General features: G+C 33.0%; 1 protein-coding gene and 1 long non-coding RNA gene across 2 annotated transcripts; both read right to left on the bottom strand.

Annotated features, from left to right (window-relative positions):
- Window positions 1-1,509: 1,509 nt before the first annotated feature.
- LOC142623807 (uncharacterized) lies at window positions 1,510-5,026 on the bottom strand. Its single transcript, XR_012842235.1, has 3 exons — window positions 4,147-5,026; window positions 3,262-3,389; window positions 1,510-2,083 (listed from the first exon to the last, which is right to left on the bottom strand). It is a non-coding gene; the product is annotated as an uncharacterized LOC142623807 (long non-coding RNA).
- Window positions 5,027-8,948: 3,922 nt separating this feature from the next.
- Window positions 8,949-10,294, bottom strand: LOC142623385 (2-hydroxyisoflavanone dehydratase-like). Its single transcript, XM_075796789.1, has one exon. It carries the CDS (start codon window positions 10,202-10,204, stop codon window positions 9,212-9,214), a length of 993 nt encoding a protein of 330 aa, XP_075652904.1. The 5' UTR covers window positions 10,205-10,294; the 3' UTR covers window positions 8,949-9,211.
- Window positions 10,295-20,194: the final 9,900 nt, after the last annotated feature.

The raw sequence follows: 20,194 nt of genomic DNA, 5'->3' as shown, positions 1-20,194 counted from the left end.
GGCCCATTCAGTCCACTTCAATCTATTCAGTCCAATTTGGTCCATATGGTTTAGACAAAGACTTTGTTTTTTTCTCTTTTCGGATGGTAAATATTTCTCAGAACATGGAGTGCGAATCAAACTCATGTTTGAATTGAAATTGAAATATTACTGCAAGTTCTTCCCCTCTAAATCAGATGAATTCATATCTAAAGGAGGTTTACGATAAGTTCTTTCAAAATTGACTATTTGTCCCTCTGTTAGAGGTTTTCCAAAAATATCTGCGATTGAGTAAATAGCTCTACGAACGAATGGATTGAATCGAATTGGAAAATGGAAAAATCTGTACAAGTTATACCTTCTTTCATCACCACTTTGTGGAAAATCGTTAGGTATGAATATGTTAGATACCTGTAATTCGATTGGTGAAATGGTATCTCTCCAAAAAAACTTTTTTTTTTTACCGCTGCGCAAAGAAAATATTTTGTTGCGAATGAACAAGATATAATGAATTGTCCATACGTAAAATCATAATTATTGACATGGGCCTTTTCCACTTAAGTCTATTCAGTCCATTCGGTCCATTTGTCCATTTTATATCACTTCATTCTAATTAGGTATACCTACTTAAGCATGGAAAAATACAATTTTGGGTTGAGAGTGTTGAGTTAAGATAGCTTGACTCCAATTAATTAATTCAATTACTCAAATTGCTTAGTTAGATCAAATTACATGCAAATCGTTGAGGCACCAACAAATCACCAAATAAATTAAATGCATTGAAAATTAAATTGACATGGTGATTTGTTGACAAATGGAAAAAACATTTCGTAAGGTAAAAACTCCACCGGGTGAATTTAGGATCACCACTCCCAATAATCCACTAATCAATAATCAAACGGTTAGAAATATGAAGAATCTTACCACTACCCTAGCCTATTTCAAAATACCAACTTACAATTGAACCTTGCTCCAATATCCAATTGGACTTAATCTCTTAGTAGCCTTCTTTCCTTTGATGAATAAATCTTCAATCTATAACTAACTCCTTTAAATGGATCCCAGTACATGACTAACTCCACAACAACCCTTTGATTGTTGTAGTTGATTTACAACAGCTTCACATAAAAACTTCAACAAGATCTTTAATGTTGGTGCAAGAGAATTTGTTTGGTAACAAAACTCAAAGGCGTACAAGAAACGCAACAAGAACTCTTTCGTCTATAGGAGGAGGTTAAGATTTCAAAAAGAAAATCTTATGAATTTTTCTGGGGTTAAGGTTTTCTTTCTCCACCTCGTTATTTAAATAGGAGCTTAATGGATCTTTTAAATAGGCTCTCCTATTCTAATTAAGTTTACACAAACCTTAGGCTTTCCTAATCTTATAAGAATTATACAAACTCATAAACAAATAGCATTTAGGAATCTAAGCATTGCAGGCTACATCAAAATTCTCGTAAGCTAGATAGATTGAGAGGTATCGAGATAGATATCGAGCTTTAATAAATCTCGATGGATCAATAGGTATCAAGGTTGTATTGGGAGCTACAAATTCATCTTTTCTTGAGCAGTAAGTAATCTTCATGTCTTCAATGTAACAACTTATAATGATCATTTTGAACCTACTTAAGTTTACCTAAATACAAGTAAAGTGTGTTTTTGTCATAGGATATGTCAATTACATAAAAATATGAACCTAACAGAGAGTGTTGTGTGTTGGTGTTTTAGATTAATGGTTCTTTTTGTTTGTTGTTTCTTCAGTCACCGTGTAATGCCTGTGGGATCAGGGACAAAAAGAGGAATTCTATGTGGGTTTGAGTCACGTATCATATAGGAAAAAAATATAGATCAAATGCCCATGCTACTGCCACTACCACCAAATCCAATTCCAATGCCACAACCACACCCACTGCTAAAGCTGTTGGCAATGGTTTTGCAGAAATCTGAGTCTTTGAAGACAAAATTAATGGCTTCAGGGAAATGATTTCTTGCTGCAAAGGTTACCGTCAGTGATGAAGAAACAGAGGTGCCAGAGGAGGAGGAAGTTGAAGGAGGAACAAGCTGCTGTGTGTTTGATGGCACTGTCCTGTGGTACTGTTTTTGCCTAAAGGTGAAAACACACAAAAAAATGTTGATAAGATAAAGAAGACCCTGAACACTTACCAGTAACCCCAACCAACAAGTATACCTTTTAATATTGTCCTTTTAGCTTACTTTTTTTACTTTTTCTTTGATTAAATGAAATGAAAATGAAAGGAAATGGAAATACCCTTGTGTATGTTATTTGGGTATTTCAAAGATAGAACAGAAAGAAGGGAATGGTCAAAGAAATTGAGAGATAATTGATAGAATGACATTCCTGTTTTTGGTGACATTTCTTAGTATATTGTCCATATACTTGGGCGAGCTCACAAAGTTTTCAGTTCACTTTACCCCTTCCATATCTCTTACTCTCTGAGCTAAACAGTCACAAACATAGCACATATAAAACTCAATAGCTATGCAAGCCCAACAATCATTACTTCATTTATTTTTTCTTTTCAACGAACTTCAAAATTCCATACATTATTGAGATATATGTCAATGGTTCTATAAAGCAGCATTGGTGTTAATCAACCTTCCATCCATAAAAAATTTTGACTACTAATTCAGAAGTTTTGGGTCTACCTGGAAGATTGTCTAGTTAAATAATGGGATAGTCATTAGAGTCTCTTTCACCAGCTTGGGGTAACGATGTAGCTAGTGAGATTCAATTGAATATATTAATTATTAGTTGATAAGAATTCATAGCCAACCCAAATTTAATTGGGATTAAGGCTTAGTTGAGTTGATTTAAATATTAGGTAAAACTGTAAAAGCAATTAAGATGTAGTAGTTAAGGTTTTAAAAATTTTAGTTTGGCATACAAACAATATAACATAGTTTTCAATGCAACAACAAAGGAGAATAAGGTACAAAGATGAAAATTGTAACATTGTCCAACGAAATGTAAAGAGAGAGCAATCAGTAATGAAGATAACAATTATTTATATTAAGATAGCCTTCACAAAAGCTTTTGAGGAGATTCCTCAAATTTTTTATTTCCGCAATCATCAAATAAGTCTTCCGCTGAAGTTTCATTGTCCATGTTGTCTTGCTGTTCTAATATATCTTTTAGATTATCATGTTACCTATCAAGCAATCAACTAAGCATCCATCGTCATCCATTTTCTACAATGTCGGACCTACTTCATTTACTAGTCAGCTAGTCCTACTCCAATTCATAAGGTAGAGAATAGTTACCTGTAGCTTCAAGTTTCCTGGCGCTTTGCACATTCAATCTGATCCAACTTAAAATTTTCCATTTTTTGAAATGAGTAACCTCACCATGTACATTGGAACACAAGCCTACAATATTTGGAATAAATATGCTGCACAAGTACACCTTAAAATAAGAGACTAATTTTCTCATTAATTCTTTGTTTTACAATATCCATTGATTAAAACATCATAAAACTTGAAAAATAAGAAATGAACACTTTTATAGATCAAACTAAATACTTTTGTTACAATTTTACAAACAATTATCATCAACTATAATTTCTTCTATGCAGATCCATCGCTTGCGTCAAAATCTCTTCTTCTCGTGGCTTCCAAATCCTTTTCTTCGCTATAACCTCTAGAAAAATTTAAAGGCTTAAAAAATAATGTGTTTTCCCGACTAATTAAAAGAACTGAATCTGTCCTTACATAAACTGTCAATGATAATATTGCAAACCAAAACATATCATCAACGGTAAGAGAAAAAGCACCAATTAATCCATTTCAAATGGCAGAAGCAATTAATCAATCCATTTAAACGAAACAAGTTGAGCACAAGATTTCAGATTCACATCCTTATACAAAGTAATCACGGTCGAATAATACTTTATTGCTGCAATTGCAAAATATAAACTAATGAAATCCATAATTGCAGACAAAAGGTTCATATGAAGCAGTTTATCAAACGGATCCAAACCATGATCAAAGTCTCTGTATCGAATTCTCACATAATTCATGAACTGATCTGGGTTTTCGACATTATAACTACTAGCAATAGCAAAAGTTGTACAAGTAGTACTAACAGAACAAGTACGAACATGAAATGAAACCCTCACACGAAAAGGGAGAGAACAAGTTGGAACATACACAGATCTGGTGGGTAAAGATGCACACGCATTTCTCCCCATCATAGGCTGCCGCCGCTTCCTTTCTCTCAACAAAAATTATAAAAACCTTTAACCTAAAATGCTGCGTATATAATGGAATATGGACTCATTTTCTTTCATGGGCTCAAAAACAGGCCCAAGCTATTAAGCAAACTTGGAAACGTGAGTCAATGTGTGTGTACAGAATTTGGGCGTGAACGAGGTGTTTGATTTTAAGTCTAAGAAGCAAGTAAAGCGGTTTGGATTTTAAATGAAAATTGGATTTGGGCCTGATTGTTTAAAAGGCATGAGCGTGGCCCAGGTGGAGATGAATAATTTTATGGTTACGTCAAAAAACTACTGTTATGAAAGATGTTGAAACCATCTTTTGTAAAGATATAGGCAAAACAACCCACGGTACCAAAACATTTTTAAAATCATGGGTCCGTTTGGATAGAACTTATTGTTGAAAATTGAAAACTGAAAACACTGTAGCAAAATAATTTTAAAATATGTGAATAGTACCGCAGGACCCATTTTTAATAAAAAAGTTACTGAAAAGTAAAATTTGTGGGTCCGTAAACAGTGCACGAATGCACTGTTCACAGAAGATTTAGTCAAAACTTGCGGCTGGAGGAAAAAAAAAAAAAAAAATTTAAACGCAGACGCAGGAATAAGTTTATCCAAATCCGAAAATGCAGTCCCAAAACACACACACAGTCCGCAAAATAAAAAAGAAATGGAAGCACAAACCTTATCTTTACTCCTTTCTTCTGCGTTTTCCAATTTTTCCTTCTTCTGCGTTTATTCTTCTTGCTCGTTTGGCGTTTTCTTTCTTCTTCTGTCACTGACTCACTGGTGCCCAAAACCAAAAGAAATCAAAAGCCCAAGATTTTTTCTTTTCTCTGTCTACCAATATGGCAGACACTACCCCCTTCCCCACGAAAAAGTTGGACATGTGGCCATGCTTCCACCATTCATTTGCTTTTAAACTTTTTTTCATTTAATTGCATTTTTTATAGGACATTTAAATATTTAATTACATTATTTATTGGTACTACAAACCCACATATTTATATATTAAATTCATGTATGGTTTTTCTCAACAAACATTCATGTACTGTTATTATAAATTAGGATTTATATTTATATCTATACTATTATTTAAGGACGGTCTCTGTTTAGACCGGATTTTTTTTGTTTCAAAATATTCTTATGTCCCTAAATTTAAGTAGAGACAAAACTAAAGAACAACAAAGTAAAAATACATCTTTAACTCCCACTAAAACATTGCCTACAAAATAGAATTTTTTTTTTTTTTTTTTCAAAATACCCCTACACCCTCTAGGTTTAAGTAGAGACAAAACTAAAGGATAATCTAGTAAAAATACATGTCTAACTTGCACTAAAATATTGCCTACAAAACAGGAACACTCTTCCACTAACCCACTTCTTCAAAGTAACTATACGCTTCTTGTTTTTTTTTAAATAGAAAAATTAGTTAACTTCCTAATACACGTTCTTATCTACACACTCCACACCCTCCATTCAATTTTTCAATTTTTCTTCTCCACCTCTTTTTTTGTTCCTTCCCCTGCACATTCATTTAACTCTCAATTGCAAAACTGCACACTTCAAACCTCTCCCTCCAAAAGTTAACTGATGGTAGTAGTGTGGAACATGTTATGAGATTCAAGTTTGCGAAATCCAAACCTTAGAATCATGAATTACCCCATCTAAAAGATATGATGTTTTTACTGGGAATTTTTTTTTTTTTTTTTTTGTGGTAAACTACTGGTATTTTATAAATGTTGATTTAGTGTGCCATTTGTTTGTTTGTTTGTTTTTATTTTTTATTAAGTTTATAATATAGGGTTTTGCTTTGACGGAATTTTTTTTTTTGGATTCTCACATTGACCTTCGTTCAACAATCAGCATGTAAGTCTTGAGTTTTTTTTTCTTTCAAGTTTTACTTATTTTCTTACAAATCTGAGATTTATGGAGAGAACAAGAGCTTTTTAGTTCTAAGCCTGAGGTTCAAATTATTAACATTTATAAAATAAAAAATTAAAAAAATTAGAAGAGCTTAACACACGCGTGAGCGCGTGTTCAAAGACTAGTTATTATTTAAGGGACTTCTCCTATTTGAATTTTTCATTTTTTAGTTCAAAAATGCCCCTACAGTTCTATGTTTAAGTAGAGACAAAATTAAAGGACAATCCGGTAAAAATACAACTCTAACTCCCACTAAAATATTGCCTAAAATATAGGACAATTCTCCTATTAATTTTTAAATTAATTTATTCACTTATAAATTAAACTTTTAAAATAAAAATTATATTTAAAATAAAAAAGCTTTTTTTTTTTTTTGCAACGACAACTAAAAAAGAAAAAAAGTCTCATCGCACACGCGCGAAGCGCACATGATGAAGCTAGTTATAGATTAAATATGTATAATATTACATAAATTTATAATAAAAAAGTGTACAATATTATACATATTTGCATAAAAACATATAACATTCATTTTGTTTATAATATAAATCTATTTTATCTTGATAGTATAATTTTTAAATCTATTTTTATGCAATGTTGTTCTCTCCCTGTCAAAGTTTGCAATGCTATTGAGATATTGCATGGAGATTTTTTTGTGGGCTCCACCCAAGAAAAAGGGAAAAAGAAAAAGAAAACTTCATCTTGTTAATTGGCGCACTATATATTACGCTTCCAAAGAAAACCTTTTTCAATTGAAAGCTAAAAATGAGGCTCTTGTTGCTAAGTTGTGCTCGAATCTTGCTAACGAGCACAGCGTCGGCTCAACAACTTTGAGAGCTTTGGTTGAAAATTTTAAGTAAGGCTTTTTTATATTTAAATATTAATCAAATAATATATGTTGAATTTTTTTATTTAAAATTTATTTTTCTTGCTTTTTGAGATGCAAAATTACGAATTAAGTTTTTGTTTTTAAGTTCTTCTAATATTTCTTTTTTAATTAATAATATAACTAATTCACTTAATATTTCTTGTAACATAGTAGACCTTAAATAAGATTATATTAATTTTAATTTTAAAAAACTAAGGGCTTGTTTGGTCTACATTCTCAAACTCACATTTTTACATTTTAAATAACTTTACACACATTTTCACACACTTTTTTATCGATACAAATTTTAAAAAACTATAAAAATCTCATCTCAAACTACTTTACCAAACAACCCTAAGTGTCCAACCTATACTCTTGTGGCTAAGGCTGCGTTTGTTTCGACGGTAAACGGTTTCAGGAAATGGTTTTCCGCGTTTTCGGGTGTTTGGCAGGTGCTGAAAATATGGTCAAACGGAAAATATTTTCTGTTAACTGTAAAACTTAGGCCTCTGACCCGGAAATTCGTTCCACTTGTATTTTACCTTCAATTGAATTCAGCCCTCATTTTCCCCTCGCGTTCTCGCTGCCTCAAGTCAAGCTCCAGAAACACAGCTCCAGTCAAGCAACAAACGCAGCCTCAAGCCGGTCCGATCTTCACCCCCGTCCGACGAGCACCGCCACACCCACCGCGAGATCGCGCCGTTGCACCCTGGCACTGCGATCTTGCGCAGTCGCACCCCAGCACCGATCGCGATAGCGCACCCCAGCATCGCGATCGCGCCGACGCACCCAGCCCTCGCGATCGCGCCGACGCACCCAGCCCTCGCGATCGCGCCGACGCACCCAGCCCTCGCGATCGCGCCGACGCACCCAGCCCTCGCGATCGCGCCGACGCACCCCAGGATCCTTGATCGCGCTGCCTTCGCGATCCTTGATCGCGCCTCCTCCTTCGCGATCGCGCCGCTTCTCTCGGATTTTAGGATTTTTTTTTTTTGGGTTTTGTTTTTTTTGTGATTTTACTGAGAAATGATGATAAATATTTGATTGGAAGTTGAGAAAATGTGAGCATCAAGTAAAAAATGTATTTTCTATAATATTTTCAAGATCATAACCAAACACCTGAAAATATTTTCCAAAGTATTTTTTAAAATGCCACCAAACACCTAAAAATATTTTCCTTTCCGGAAAATATTTTCTTTTCTTGAAAACATTTTCCGGAATTGCTTTACTGTCGAAACAAACGCACCCTAAGTGTAAAAGCAAAAAATGTGTCCCCATGATAGCAGAAAATGGTCAAGGCAGAATTTTGTATCAATATTTTGTATTAATATTTTCCCGGCCTGTCTTACTCCTATGACTAAAAACCAAGGTTGGCTTGGGCAGTGAAATAAATAAACGTGACCCACTCCCATCAATGGCTTGTACAGTAAGAGAGGGGCAGAAAAGGGTCCTATCAGAGTGAAAACGTGTCCCATCAATCAATTATGCACTGAAATAATTTTGGGATACAATGAAGCCTTTTTAATGTATTTTATTGGCCAATAAAAATGCTTAAATTTTTTTTAATTAAATATATAAATTTTTTTTTTTTAAAATTTACAAGTGGATGCCTTTGGGGGCCTTAGGCGATGCCGGCCCTGAGCATGAGGCACCTTAGGAAAATCTTTTCATTTGTAAATACTTTTCTGCTCCTTAACTCACAGAGAGTGGGAGGAAATTTCCTTGTTCAAAAGTATCTTCTGATTGCAAAAAAGGAGGCCCAATATTCAACAAAGGCTTTGCCAGATAATGTGTAAATTTTCCTATTTGTAAAAGTTCTCCAGAATAGCGATGGAAACTAAGGCTTTGCCACAAAATTTGGTCTTTTAACTAGTGTTATGGTGGAGCCAACAGGCACTTATAGATGGGCTTTTATTATAGCTAAGGACCTTAGAATCACATTTAAAACAAAAATAAAAACCGATGCATACATATATAACATGTAGTACATATTAGCAATCATTTCAAGCACAAACAGCGAAGTGCAAGAACCAAAAAGAAAAATCATGGTGGGACTCGACTTATTGGATAGGGTACTCGCTAGTGCACAACTCACAACGTACACTCTTTAAATTTTGCACTATGCCCTTACACTCATCGAAAGCTCCTCTAGTCTTAAAGCAGTCTAAAAGTGGAGCTACTTTCCTGAAAGTACACAATAATATTACTTGAGGAGAAAAGAAGCCAAGCGTTTGATCAAAGTCTTTGCATTCTCAGTCTCAAAATTCAAGACATGGAAAGCATGATCCTCTCCTTCAACTTGAACCAACTCAGCCTCTCCTTCCCACTTGCTTTTTATCAATTCCTCATAGTAATAAACGCCTCTATCCCTCAGCTCATCCTTCTCAGCCACAGTCACAAGCACTCGAGAACACCCAAGTACAGCCAAGCTGGGTGCTCCAGTTTCAACAAATGGATTGATCATTGGGCTATCAATACCACCAGGAGCATTTGGATATACAAAGTTCCAAACCAAGCATGGCAAAGCCTTGTCATGTCCTTCACTAGCCTCTGACCGTAATGGTTTTGAACCCCAGAAGTAAGGGTGCGTAAGAAAAGCTCCTACAAGTTTAACACCATCATGCAAGCTCTCAACACCAGCTCTCATTGCCATATTATGCACAATATTAGCACCAGCACTATCACCACCAAGAAAAACTCGGCTAAAGTCACCATGATTCATCAACCATGGCTCTTTGTTGATAACTTTATCATCTTTGACGTGTGATGCAACCCATTGAAGTGCAGACCAGCAATCTTCATAAGCACTGGGGAGAAAGTGCTCAGGAGCTAGCCTGTACTCAACGGACACTGCAACAACTTGACCTTGAGAGACCAAACTGTTGAGGAAGCGATGGTGATCAAATGAGAAGGCGGATTCAATGCAGAAGCCTCCGCCATGGTAGTAGACCAAGATGGGAAGCTTTTGTTGGTGGGTTTGGTTGAGTTTTGGGAGGTAGAGACGAGCAGAGATGGAGGGATCTAGTGAAATGGTGATGTCTTTTGATGAGACTCCAGTTTCTGGGTCTTGAGGGGATGGGGGCACATAGGGAGTGCCTAATAGTCGCTCAACTGTACCATCCTTGTACATACGGAGGAATGGAAGAAACTCTTTCTCTAGCTCCTTCGCATCTATCTCCTTGGCAATGGAACCCATCTGTAAGAGAGAATACCGCTGTACTTACCAAATAAATTTTTGCTAGTGTGAAGAGACTGAGTGAGCCAAGGACAGACAGGGAGGGATAAAAGTATACATAGGATTTCCATAAGGCTCAAATATCATAGTCTGTCTGGCTGGCTTTTCCCACTTACCTTTTTTTTCTTTTTCTTTTTTTGCTGAATTTCCTACTACTTACCTTTCAGTCTTGTTTAGTTGACCAAGACTTTAAACATTGACCAAAACAAAGTCCTCTCAATAATTTGCCACGTGATACAGACTACCGACCCTTCTTGAATTCTTATTTTTGAAAAGTTTATCTTGGAAAGTTGACGCCCTAAAAAAACTTTTGAAAGTTTGTTCTACTAAATTATCTGAAAGATGAAACTTTGTTAAATTAATCCTTCAATTGAAAAGTTCATCAAAAAAAAAATCCTTCAATTGAAAAGAGATTTGGGACAAGTTGGTGGACGATATTCCTTCATTTAATAGCTAATTAAATAGAATGTTGCAACTTGCAAGGGCTAATCGCCCCTAAAACACAGCATAGATTGAGAATTTCAGCATCGATTAATTAATTCTTATACACATTTTATTATATAACGACAATATATACAAACATCATCTATTTCTCATTTTAAATATAAACATAAAAAAATGATGAGTAAAAAATAGAAGATCATGAACATGGTGGTAACTGGGAATTTGGAAAAATAAAATATTGCAACCAAGGACTAAACACGTTATTCACAGATCTAGAAGTAAAAACAATTAGGGAGCGATTGGTTTACCGTAATGTTACATTACACCGTAATATTACATTAATGTAATCTCAATATAAAAATACAACATTACATTGTTTAGGGATGTGATAAGATTAAGATGATGTGTTATATTTTGTAATTTTAAATTATAATAATGTTAGACAAAATAAAATAAACTAAAAATTTTAATCTCACATTATCGTAACGTGACATTAATGTCCCACTAGGTATCTTCAATATTATCTTTATTTCAGCATAGAAAGCATATGTTATTAGTGGATTTTAGGTCACTGCCAGGGTCTCTTTTTTGGAAAGGACGATAATATATCAAACAAAATGATAAAAGACTAAAGAGTACAGACCAGACTTGTCCATAGCAAATCTTTCTTCAACCACATTAATTAATTTGGTGGATTATCAAAAACTTTCCACTAGCTAATTTGTGAATTAGAGTATCAAAGTTTGGTGTCATGCATTATCCACGGACAAAGACTTCACTTGGAAGAATGCATTAAGTTATTTAACAACCATATTCAACTTTATTCTCAAAAAGTCATATAACTAACAGAGTGCATGAAAGGGATTGTTTTTGTTGTTAGGTTTTGGAATTCACAAATTCCACGTGACGAACCATGTGTAAAAATTTATTGTACGAAAGTTAGGTAATGTTATGCAAATTTCTGACAAGAAGCTATAATTGAAGTATCTTTTTTGACTGAAATAATTGAAGTATCTGAAGAGCGGAGATTTCGGAACAAAAGGTGTACTCAGTACTTCACTGAATCAGAAAATTTTTACACAGTCCCGCCCTTGGATAGTTGGAAGAAAAAATAGTATTTTTGTTGGGATTCTGAAGAAAAAGAACAAAAATAGTAATACTACTAATGTTTTAAATAAAGTTTATAATACATTATAGGTAAAAATATAAAATTAACTTTCTAACTTTTACCATTTTTCATTTCAGTCCTTTAACTTTCAATTTTGTGAATTCAATCATTTATCTTTTAATTTTTGTTAATTCGATACTCCGATAAATTTAAGTTAACTGCTCCTTTAGAGACACTGATTTTGCAAGTTTTTTTTTTTTTAAATTCGGAACTAAATGAAAATAAAAAAATCTGCAAAAAAAAAAAAAAAAAAAAGAAGAAAAAAACCAGAGAACTCGATGATTCCATTGCACCCACACCCAGAGAACTCGATCTTGTACTTCTTGGTCATATTCAGATACAGAATCCCCCAATTCTGATCATTCCTTTGCTTCACTTCCTTGTCAAACAACTCATATATATACACCTCAGCTGAGGGAAGAGGACGAAAATTGAAGAACAGCAAGAAGAAGATGAAGATGAAGAAATTAGGGTTTCTGAAGCTCTAAATGTTCAAGAAGACGAGAATGTGGAGTTTAAGACGATGAAAGAGTTCATAGATCTCGAATGGCAAAGCAATAAGCGCAATGGAGGAATGGACTTCAAGCACATTGTTTGGGAAGCAGCTTCAGCATTCACCAAGAAATTGAGCAAATGGCGCCGAAAGCAGAACAAGAAGAACTCTAAGAACCATTGCGACACAGTCGATGCCGATATCAACCGCCGCACGCGGCCGTGGAGGGAGACGCAATCGGAGATAGGGGACTATGGTTTCGGGAGGAGATCTTGTGATACAGACCCAAGGTTATTAGTCGATGCCGCGGCGGCACGATACTCGTTCGACGAGCCTAGAGCTTCCTGGGATGGCTATCTGATCGGAGCAAGGGCATTTCCGATTCCGAATCCGAGGCAACTTTCACCTCTGGTTTCGGTTGTCAAGAATGTTAATCAGAGCCGATTATCGTTTGATTTAACGAGTCCTCCTCCTCCTAGAGGGTGTAGGTGCAATGGAATCATCAATCACAAACTGGTTTTGTTTTGGTTAAGGGGTGCAATGGAATCATCGAGTTCTCTGGTTTTGTTTTTTTTTCTTTTAGTTCTGAATTTGTAAAAAAAAGAATTGCAAAATCAGTGTGTCTAACGGAGCAGTTAACCGAAGTTTAACAGAGTACCGAATTGACAAAAATTGAAAGATCGAGGACTGAATTGACAAAACTGAAAGTTAGAGGACTAAAATAGAAAATGGTAAAAGTTAGAGGGCCAGTTTTGCATTTTTGCCTACATTATATAATCAAAGTACAACTACTAATAAGTATTATTATTTATTTTTTTTTAAAAATGAATATTTATCTCACATTGGTTGTGTGTGTTTAAACAATCTAGTGTCCGTTGTTTATAACCTTAGTCAATAACTATAAATGTTAGACCCTTTTGTAGTTGTACTTTAGTTATGTAATGTTTTATAAACCCGGTTTAAAACACCAATATTATTAACTTTAGCAAGTAAGCCCCAAAAAAAACTAAATGAGGAGAGAAGTAAAACCCTCATTTATTTTTTTTATTAATACTTTTGACCTCTTCTCTTAAAAATAGAATTTGGAAAATGCATTTGGCAAAAATGACTTTTACACATCCTAAAAATATCAACCAAACATTTCAAATTGGTTTTTTAACTGCATTATATGCCTAAAAAACTATGAAAGGCATTTTCAGTAGAAATGTCAAACTCAGCCTGAAGCAGGTAGAAACTTCGCTTTACTCTTGCTAGAGCAAGATTATAAAACCTAATTTAAAGTTTTTTTAAAGGTTCGAATTTTACTAAATCCTTAACCTATATATAAACCCTTTTAAGCATGATTTTCAAGAAGTGAAAGCTGCAGTCATATTGCACATCAAGAAAGCCTTTCTCCTTGTTACAAAACATCTCACCTTTGTATTAGTTATTCACCCTCGAGTCACATAGTTGTTCTTGAAACCACAAAATTAGTTATTTGACAGTGGGTTGCTCTTATATCTTTCTACAATTTTGGTGTTAGGCAAGGTTTGTTAATGGAGAAAGTTCATGTAGAAGAATTCTAGAGTTTTGGTGTCACTGCAATGGGAAGTGAGGCGTTTGCTAAGGCTACATAGAGATTCTAGGATTAATTGCAAAGATTTTGTACGAACAATATTCGACAAGGTTAGATGCTACATAGTGGATTTTTTTCCTTTGAAGAAGTTCTTCATATTTTCGTAAGTCTTTAACTTCATTACCAAATATATGTGTGTCAGTGTGTGCACGCGCCCACCCCGGCCTTTTGCTGCTTTGATTAATATTACTTTTAGATTTATTAACTATTAGTGTGATTAAATTACTGTGTTGTGTAACTTGTGTTGGATTATTTGTTTGAAGGATAAAATTTAGCTACAAAATTAGTTGTAGTCTTAGGTTACAAACTTATTTAATATCTTTTTATTGGAGATGAATTTTGACAAATCTATCATTAGATTATATCTTATTCTTATATCCTTCATACTTGCAAAATTTCAAAAAAATTAAAGATCAATAGCTGTGTCATCAATAAATTTTTTAAATTGCAAGTTTTTGTAATTTAAAATTATGGACAAAATATAAGCTTATCGATTATATAATAAATAATATCTGATTAACACAAAATTTAACATGTGTATTAAGAGCATAAGAACATGCAATTCAACGGTTAGATTTTCAAATTATGTTGTAATATTTATTTTATTGAGTGAGTTTGTAGCCTTAAACTACAATCAATTTTGTAACTAAATTTTGTCCTTGTTTAAAATACACATAACGTGTTCAATTAATTCAATTAATCCGATGATTAATTAATAAGTTATGAAGGTCATATATATGCCAGAAACGTCAGAAAATGGCATTACAAAAGATACTCACAAAATATCTTGTAACAAGAAGTCAACAACACTCTAAAACTTTTACACCCTCCAATCCCAACATGTCATATCATCTTATCACATATTAAAGAATAAACACAACCACACTCAATCAATTCTATAAAAATGTGGTGCAAGATTCAAGTTTTATACCCTAAACTTAGCATTGTCACATTATCATATCATATATTAAAAAATAGGCACAACCATGTCAAATCAATTTATTTTTTTTATGAATACATCAAATTAATTTTAATACCCAAATAAAAATTCAACCAAACTGAGAGTTTATTAAGATGTTATTAAGTGTGGTAAAATATATTGAGTTTTAAAGAAAAATTTGATATGACAATCTCTTATTGGATGTGTAAATTATAGGTTTTACACCCCATCCTTACCAAATTTAGACTAAAAAAAAAATCCCACATTTTTAAAAAAAATTTAAAAATAAACACAACAATTTTAAAAAGGTATCAATTCAAATCACATACCCATTTAAGGTGACGTCACTAATAATAATACTTAAATAAAATGAATTTTGTATGGATACATCACTACATGTTATTATTTATTATATTTAAATATCAGTTCATTCAAAGTCACACTATGCCATTTTTTAAATATATTTTACTCTACACATGGTGAGTTCATATTTTTAATTGAAAAGTTTTTGACAAATTAAGATTTTATTTGAATAATTTAAAAGTATGAAGCTTAATTTGAAATCATAAATATAATTAATTTTTTTTATGGAATTGGCGGGTTAAACACGGTTGACTAGGAGAGCACTATCGAGAGGAGTGACTTAGTGTGAGTTTGGATAGAATAAACAGCCCCGGCGTTTGCGTTTGCGTTTGCGTTTCTTTGAGTCCCGTGCACTATTCACAGAACCCGCAAGTACAAAATTAAGCAAAATCAACTTTAAAACTAGGTCCCACGGCACTATTCACACATTTAAAAATTATTTTACTACAGTGTTTTCAGTTTTCAGCAATAAGTGATATCCAAACAGACCCTTAGTCTAACGCTATAATTTAAGTTGACTAAATGTCATATAGTCAATTATGGTCATCACATTTAAAAAATGGGTACTTGTATCAACTATAACCATTATTAAGAGTCCGTTTGAGAATAACTTATTTAGCTGAAATTGAAAATTTTTTACTGAAAGTACTGTAAATAAAGCTAAAAGGTAGCTAAAATAGTAGAATATGACCTAGAAATAGTAGAATATGACCTATAAATAGTACCAAAAAATACAATGAAACCTATGAATAATAGCAAAAATAAGCTAAATTGTAAAAAAAACTGGCTTTTTAAGTCAATGTCAAATGCAACCTAAGTATTAACAAGGTTATTACTACTGTACACTCTTGGTGCGATGATCACTCCACAAATATAAGTGTCTATGGGGTATGGAAGGCAAGAACCGGGGTTTAAGTTTTTAGGAGAGAGTTTCACACATATATACACTTAGATTAGACTAAAGTAGAATTTCTATAATGTTACCCTAGCTAATGTTCATAAATCATTTTACTAAGAACACTCATGTCAACGTGTGTAAAATAACATAAAGGTGAATTTTACATATTTAAGCTCAAAAATCACCCACATAAGTCAATCTAAAAGTGTATAAGCTTACATTGTTGTTACTCTAACCATATAACTGTACATGACTACTGTAATTTTATATCTAAATATTTTATTAATTTCTTCAATTTTCTATTCTTTTCTTATTATTTCATCTCTCTCCCTCTCCCCGCTTGTTCGCTCTCACTGTCTCTCAGATAAATCCACGCACCACTGCACATAACATAAGTCAATCTAAAAGTGTGTAAGCTAACATTGTTGTTACACTAACCAAATATATATACATGACTGCTGTAACTTTATATATGAATATTTCATTGATTTCTTCAATTTTATATTCTTTTCTCATTTTTATAAGTTCTCATTTAGGTTCACCACTAAAATCATACTTTTTACTTACTACTATCAATCTGTCATATCAATAGGTGTGAAATTTTTTGTCAATCTTTTTCGTGTCTATAGACTTTCTAAAAAAAAATTACGTAGTTAATTAGAAATTTTATATCTAAAACAAGATAATAGAATTTAAGTAATATTTAATTTTTTTTTAAGTCACATATAAATATATAAAAATCCTCATTTTAGTTTTTGCCTAAGGCCTCCAAATGCTTCAAGCCACCCTTGGGTGGCTAGTTATTGTTGGGTTGCGGTAGTGGATGGATTTATCTGAGAGATAGTGAGAGCGAAGAAGAGGGGAGAGGGAGAGAGATGAAATAAAGTTTTCCAACTTAACTATTGTGAAAAATATTGTGATATTTTTTTGTTGATCTTGCTCTTTTTTATTTTTAAAAAGTGTTGCATTCACAACATTTTCATAACAAATCCTAGGTGTTAAGTTGTTACTAATTATAATTTGAACCAACCACTAAAATTACTTTTTTACTCATCAATAACAACTAGTAACAATTTGCCACTTAGGATTTGTTGTGAAAAATATTGTAGACGTGTTTCTCTCTCTCATTTGATAAAAAAAAAATTATTTTATTAATTGGCTAATATTTGAGTTTAATTAATACTATTACAATGAAAGAAATAACTCTAATAGTTAAAATTTGGGGGCTTTTTTTACTTGGGCGCCTTAGGCGACTGCATCATTCGCCTAGACTATTGAGCCGCCCTGTAGCCACCACCACCACAAGTCACAACCCATTACAAAATTTGATCATCCTATCACAAACCTTGATCGATCCATTAACCGAGAAACCCAAATCAAACCTAAACCCAAAATCAAATTTGATCAGCAACCATACAATGGTAATCCAAAATCAATCCCATCAATGGAAATTTGGTGATGTGGGCCTCACATTGAGAGAAGACATACAATGAGAGAGACCTGAGGTTTGCTCCTTTTGGTGATGTGAGTGTTCAGTCTTGCCATGGCCGAAGTCACTGAGGGTGGCGTCAGAGAGAGAGAGAGAGAAAGACGATGGAATATAAAGAAAAGTAACGAATAAAAAAAAAAAGAAAAAAAAAGTTATTTAAATAAAATAGAATGTAGAATAAATAATTTGATATAAGTATTTTTGTAAAGTAGTTGTGTATAATAGAAAAAAAATGTAACTTTTTATGCTAAAATGGAAATAAATTTTTGCATGAGCTGATATGAATGTTCTAATGACTAATGGACAAAATGAAAATATAGAATTTGGGATAACTTTGGCAGAGAAGCAAATCTCTTGTAAAAAAAATTGACTTAAGCTTTAAAATTTACCTGGAAGAGGAGAAGATGGGATGAGGATTGAAGACGGGTTAGTAATTGTATATTTTTATTTAGCATTATATACTATTATTCTATCCCTTGCTATAGCAAGCTAATTGTTTCTTGTCCATGGGATTATTAAATATGATTTGCGAAAAAAATTGACTTGAACTGGACTCAAATAAACCCAAATCATGTTGTGTTGGGGTATAGATGTAAGACAAGGATGATGTCACGTCCCAAACCCAATACCCGGATTTGTGACAATAACTGGCATGTTAATATCAAGCCTAAACCTGGTATTAACAAGAACTAACTAAACTTTTACAAAACCTTTTGCAAAAGCTTCCCTCTTTCTTTTCATTCTTGTTTCCTTACTTCTTGAGATAACTTTTCACTTGATATTCAGAGCATCTACATTGTACTTCAACCGATAACACAATCCACCAGTTATTCAAATTCTGAATTTCCCATAATACATCTCTTAATACTTTAAGGTACACAACTTTCATTAGATTCTAAAATACACAATACTGTAAAACCAAACATCAAATGGCTAGTTTGGGATCTATATTTTTAAAACTAAAACCATCTTCTTCCAAAACTCGACTAAGGCTCTCCCTGCTCCAAAATAAAACTTGTTGACTGAAAGAGTGGAATGGGTGAGCTACACAGCTCAGTAAGGGTAAGATATATAAGAATTTAATAAGAATGCATGTAAATCAAATCATTTCATTTTACAATTATTCCGATAGGAGAACATCTTTTCATGCATAGTATTTTATACTATTCATAATAATAATATATACGTTTTCATAAGAAAATAATTGTTCTCATTTTTCTTATCAAAATAATATTACCAAAACTTTTCAGGCTGAATTTCTTTTATTTCTTACTAAGTCTCCAAATATAATATTGACTATTTAAAATCATATATATATATATATATATATATATATATATATATAATCTTATTACAAAATAATCATTTTGACTTAAATCAAATAATTGGTAACTTTATCTTTAATTAGAAATATCTTAACAAATAAGAAAATTTTTCTTTATAAACTTCTTATCATAAAATATTATAACTTTCATAGTAATAAAACTTAACGCTTCTTAAAGAACAAATATGTGATGACTTTTTAACATAAACTTGAACTTTCATCAGAAGCTTTATCTTTAAAATACAACATAACTTTAGAAACTTTTATCTTTAAAGAACAGTTTTTCGTTTCATCATAAACTTCCTTTCATGAGAGCTTTTAACTTTTCATAATGCATTTAAACAATTCATTCCCTCATGATCAATAAAATAATATAGCTGCTCATAATATATTGGTTAGTCCATATCTGATAAGTCTATACTTATTTGGAAGGCTTCTAGCACCACTGTGCTTGGCATTCAGCATTTTTCACAATGCCAGGTATTCCTAGGATCACATCATAATACATATGTTCAACCATGGGGTAGGTTGGTATCCTCCACAAGTTGGCTGTTACCAACAAGGGCGGGTACAACAGAGCCAGTCCCACTTTTAATGGCCAATTAGGTAACATTTTCCATGGAAAGTCAGTAATTTAACCCCTACTGGCCGAGTTCAGATCACCAGAGGACATAACCCGAAAACATTTTATACTTATACATCATACTGAAAATTCTTATTTTGCATAACATTTCATAATAATAGAATTTCCATTCTTTTCTTTAAAAATCATGTTCGTGGAATTAGTAATAGCATCAATATGCTTAAATCATATACATAAAGTTTCGAAAGCTCACAAACATATCTTTGTCTGAAACATGATTATATGTCATATCTCTAATCAAAAGCCTTTTAATGCATAATATACTTTAAAATAACCTCATGACTTACCAAATTCTCATATAACTTTTTCCTTACCTGAAAGCAGAGGAATTGAGAGCCTAAAGTCGAAGGAGCTTAGACTTGGGTACTGGTAACACCTAAACCAAATATCAAAGCTTATTACTATCAATTACTCCTTAAAATAAACTTACACATTCATCTCAAAGCTTATCTCTTAAAATCAAGGAAAACCTAATCCCACTTCCATGAGGTTCCCACAAACATATTATGCACACATCAACAAATGATGTACTAAATCATAGAGAAACCATTATTTTAATGTTCATATCCAGAAT

This window comes from Castanea sativa, chromosome 2 (genome assembly GCF_040712315.1).
Source record: "Castanea sativa cultivar Marrone di Chiusa Pesio chromosome 2, ASM4071231v1".
NCBI classification, from domain to species: domain Eukaryota; kingdom Viridiplantae; phylum Streptophyta; class Magnoliopsida; order Fagales; family Fagaceae; genus Castanea; species Castanea sativa.
The sequence above is the reverse complement of the archived record's forward strand: the minus strand, read 5'-3'. Positions and strand labels throughout refer to the sequence as shown.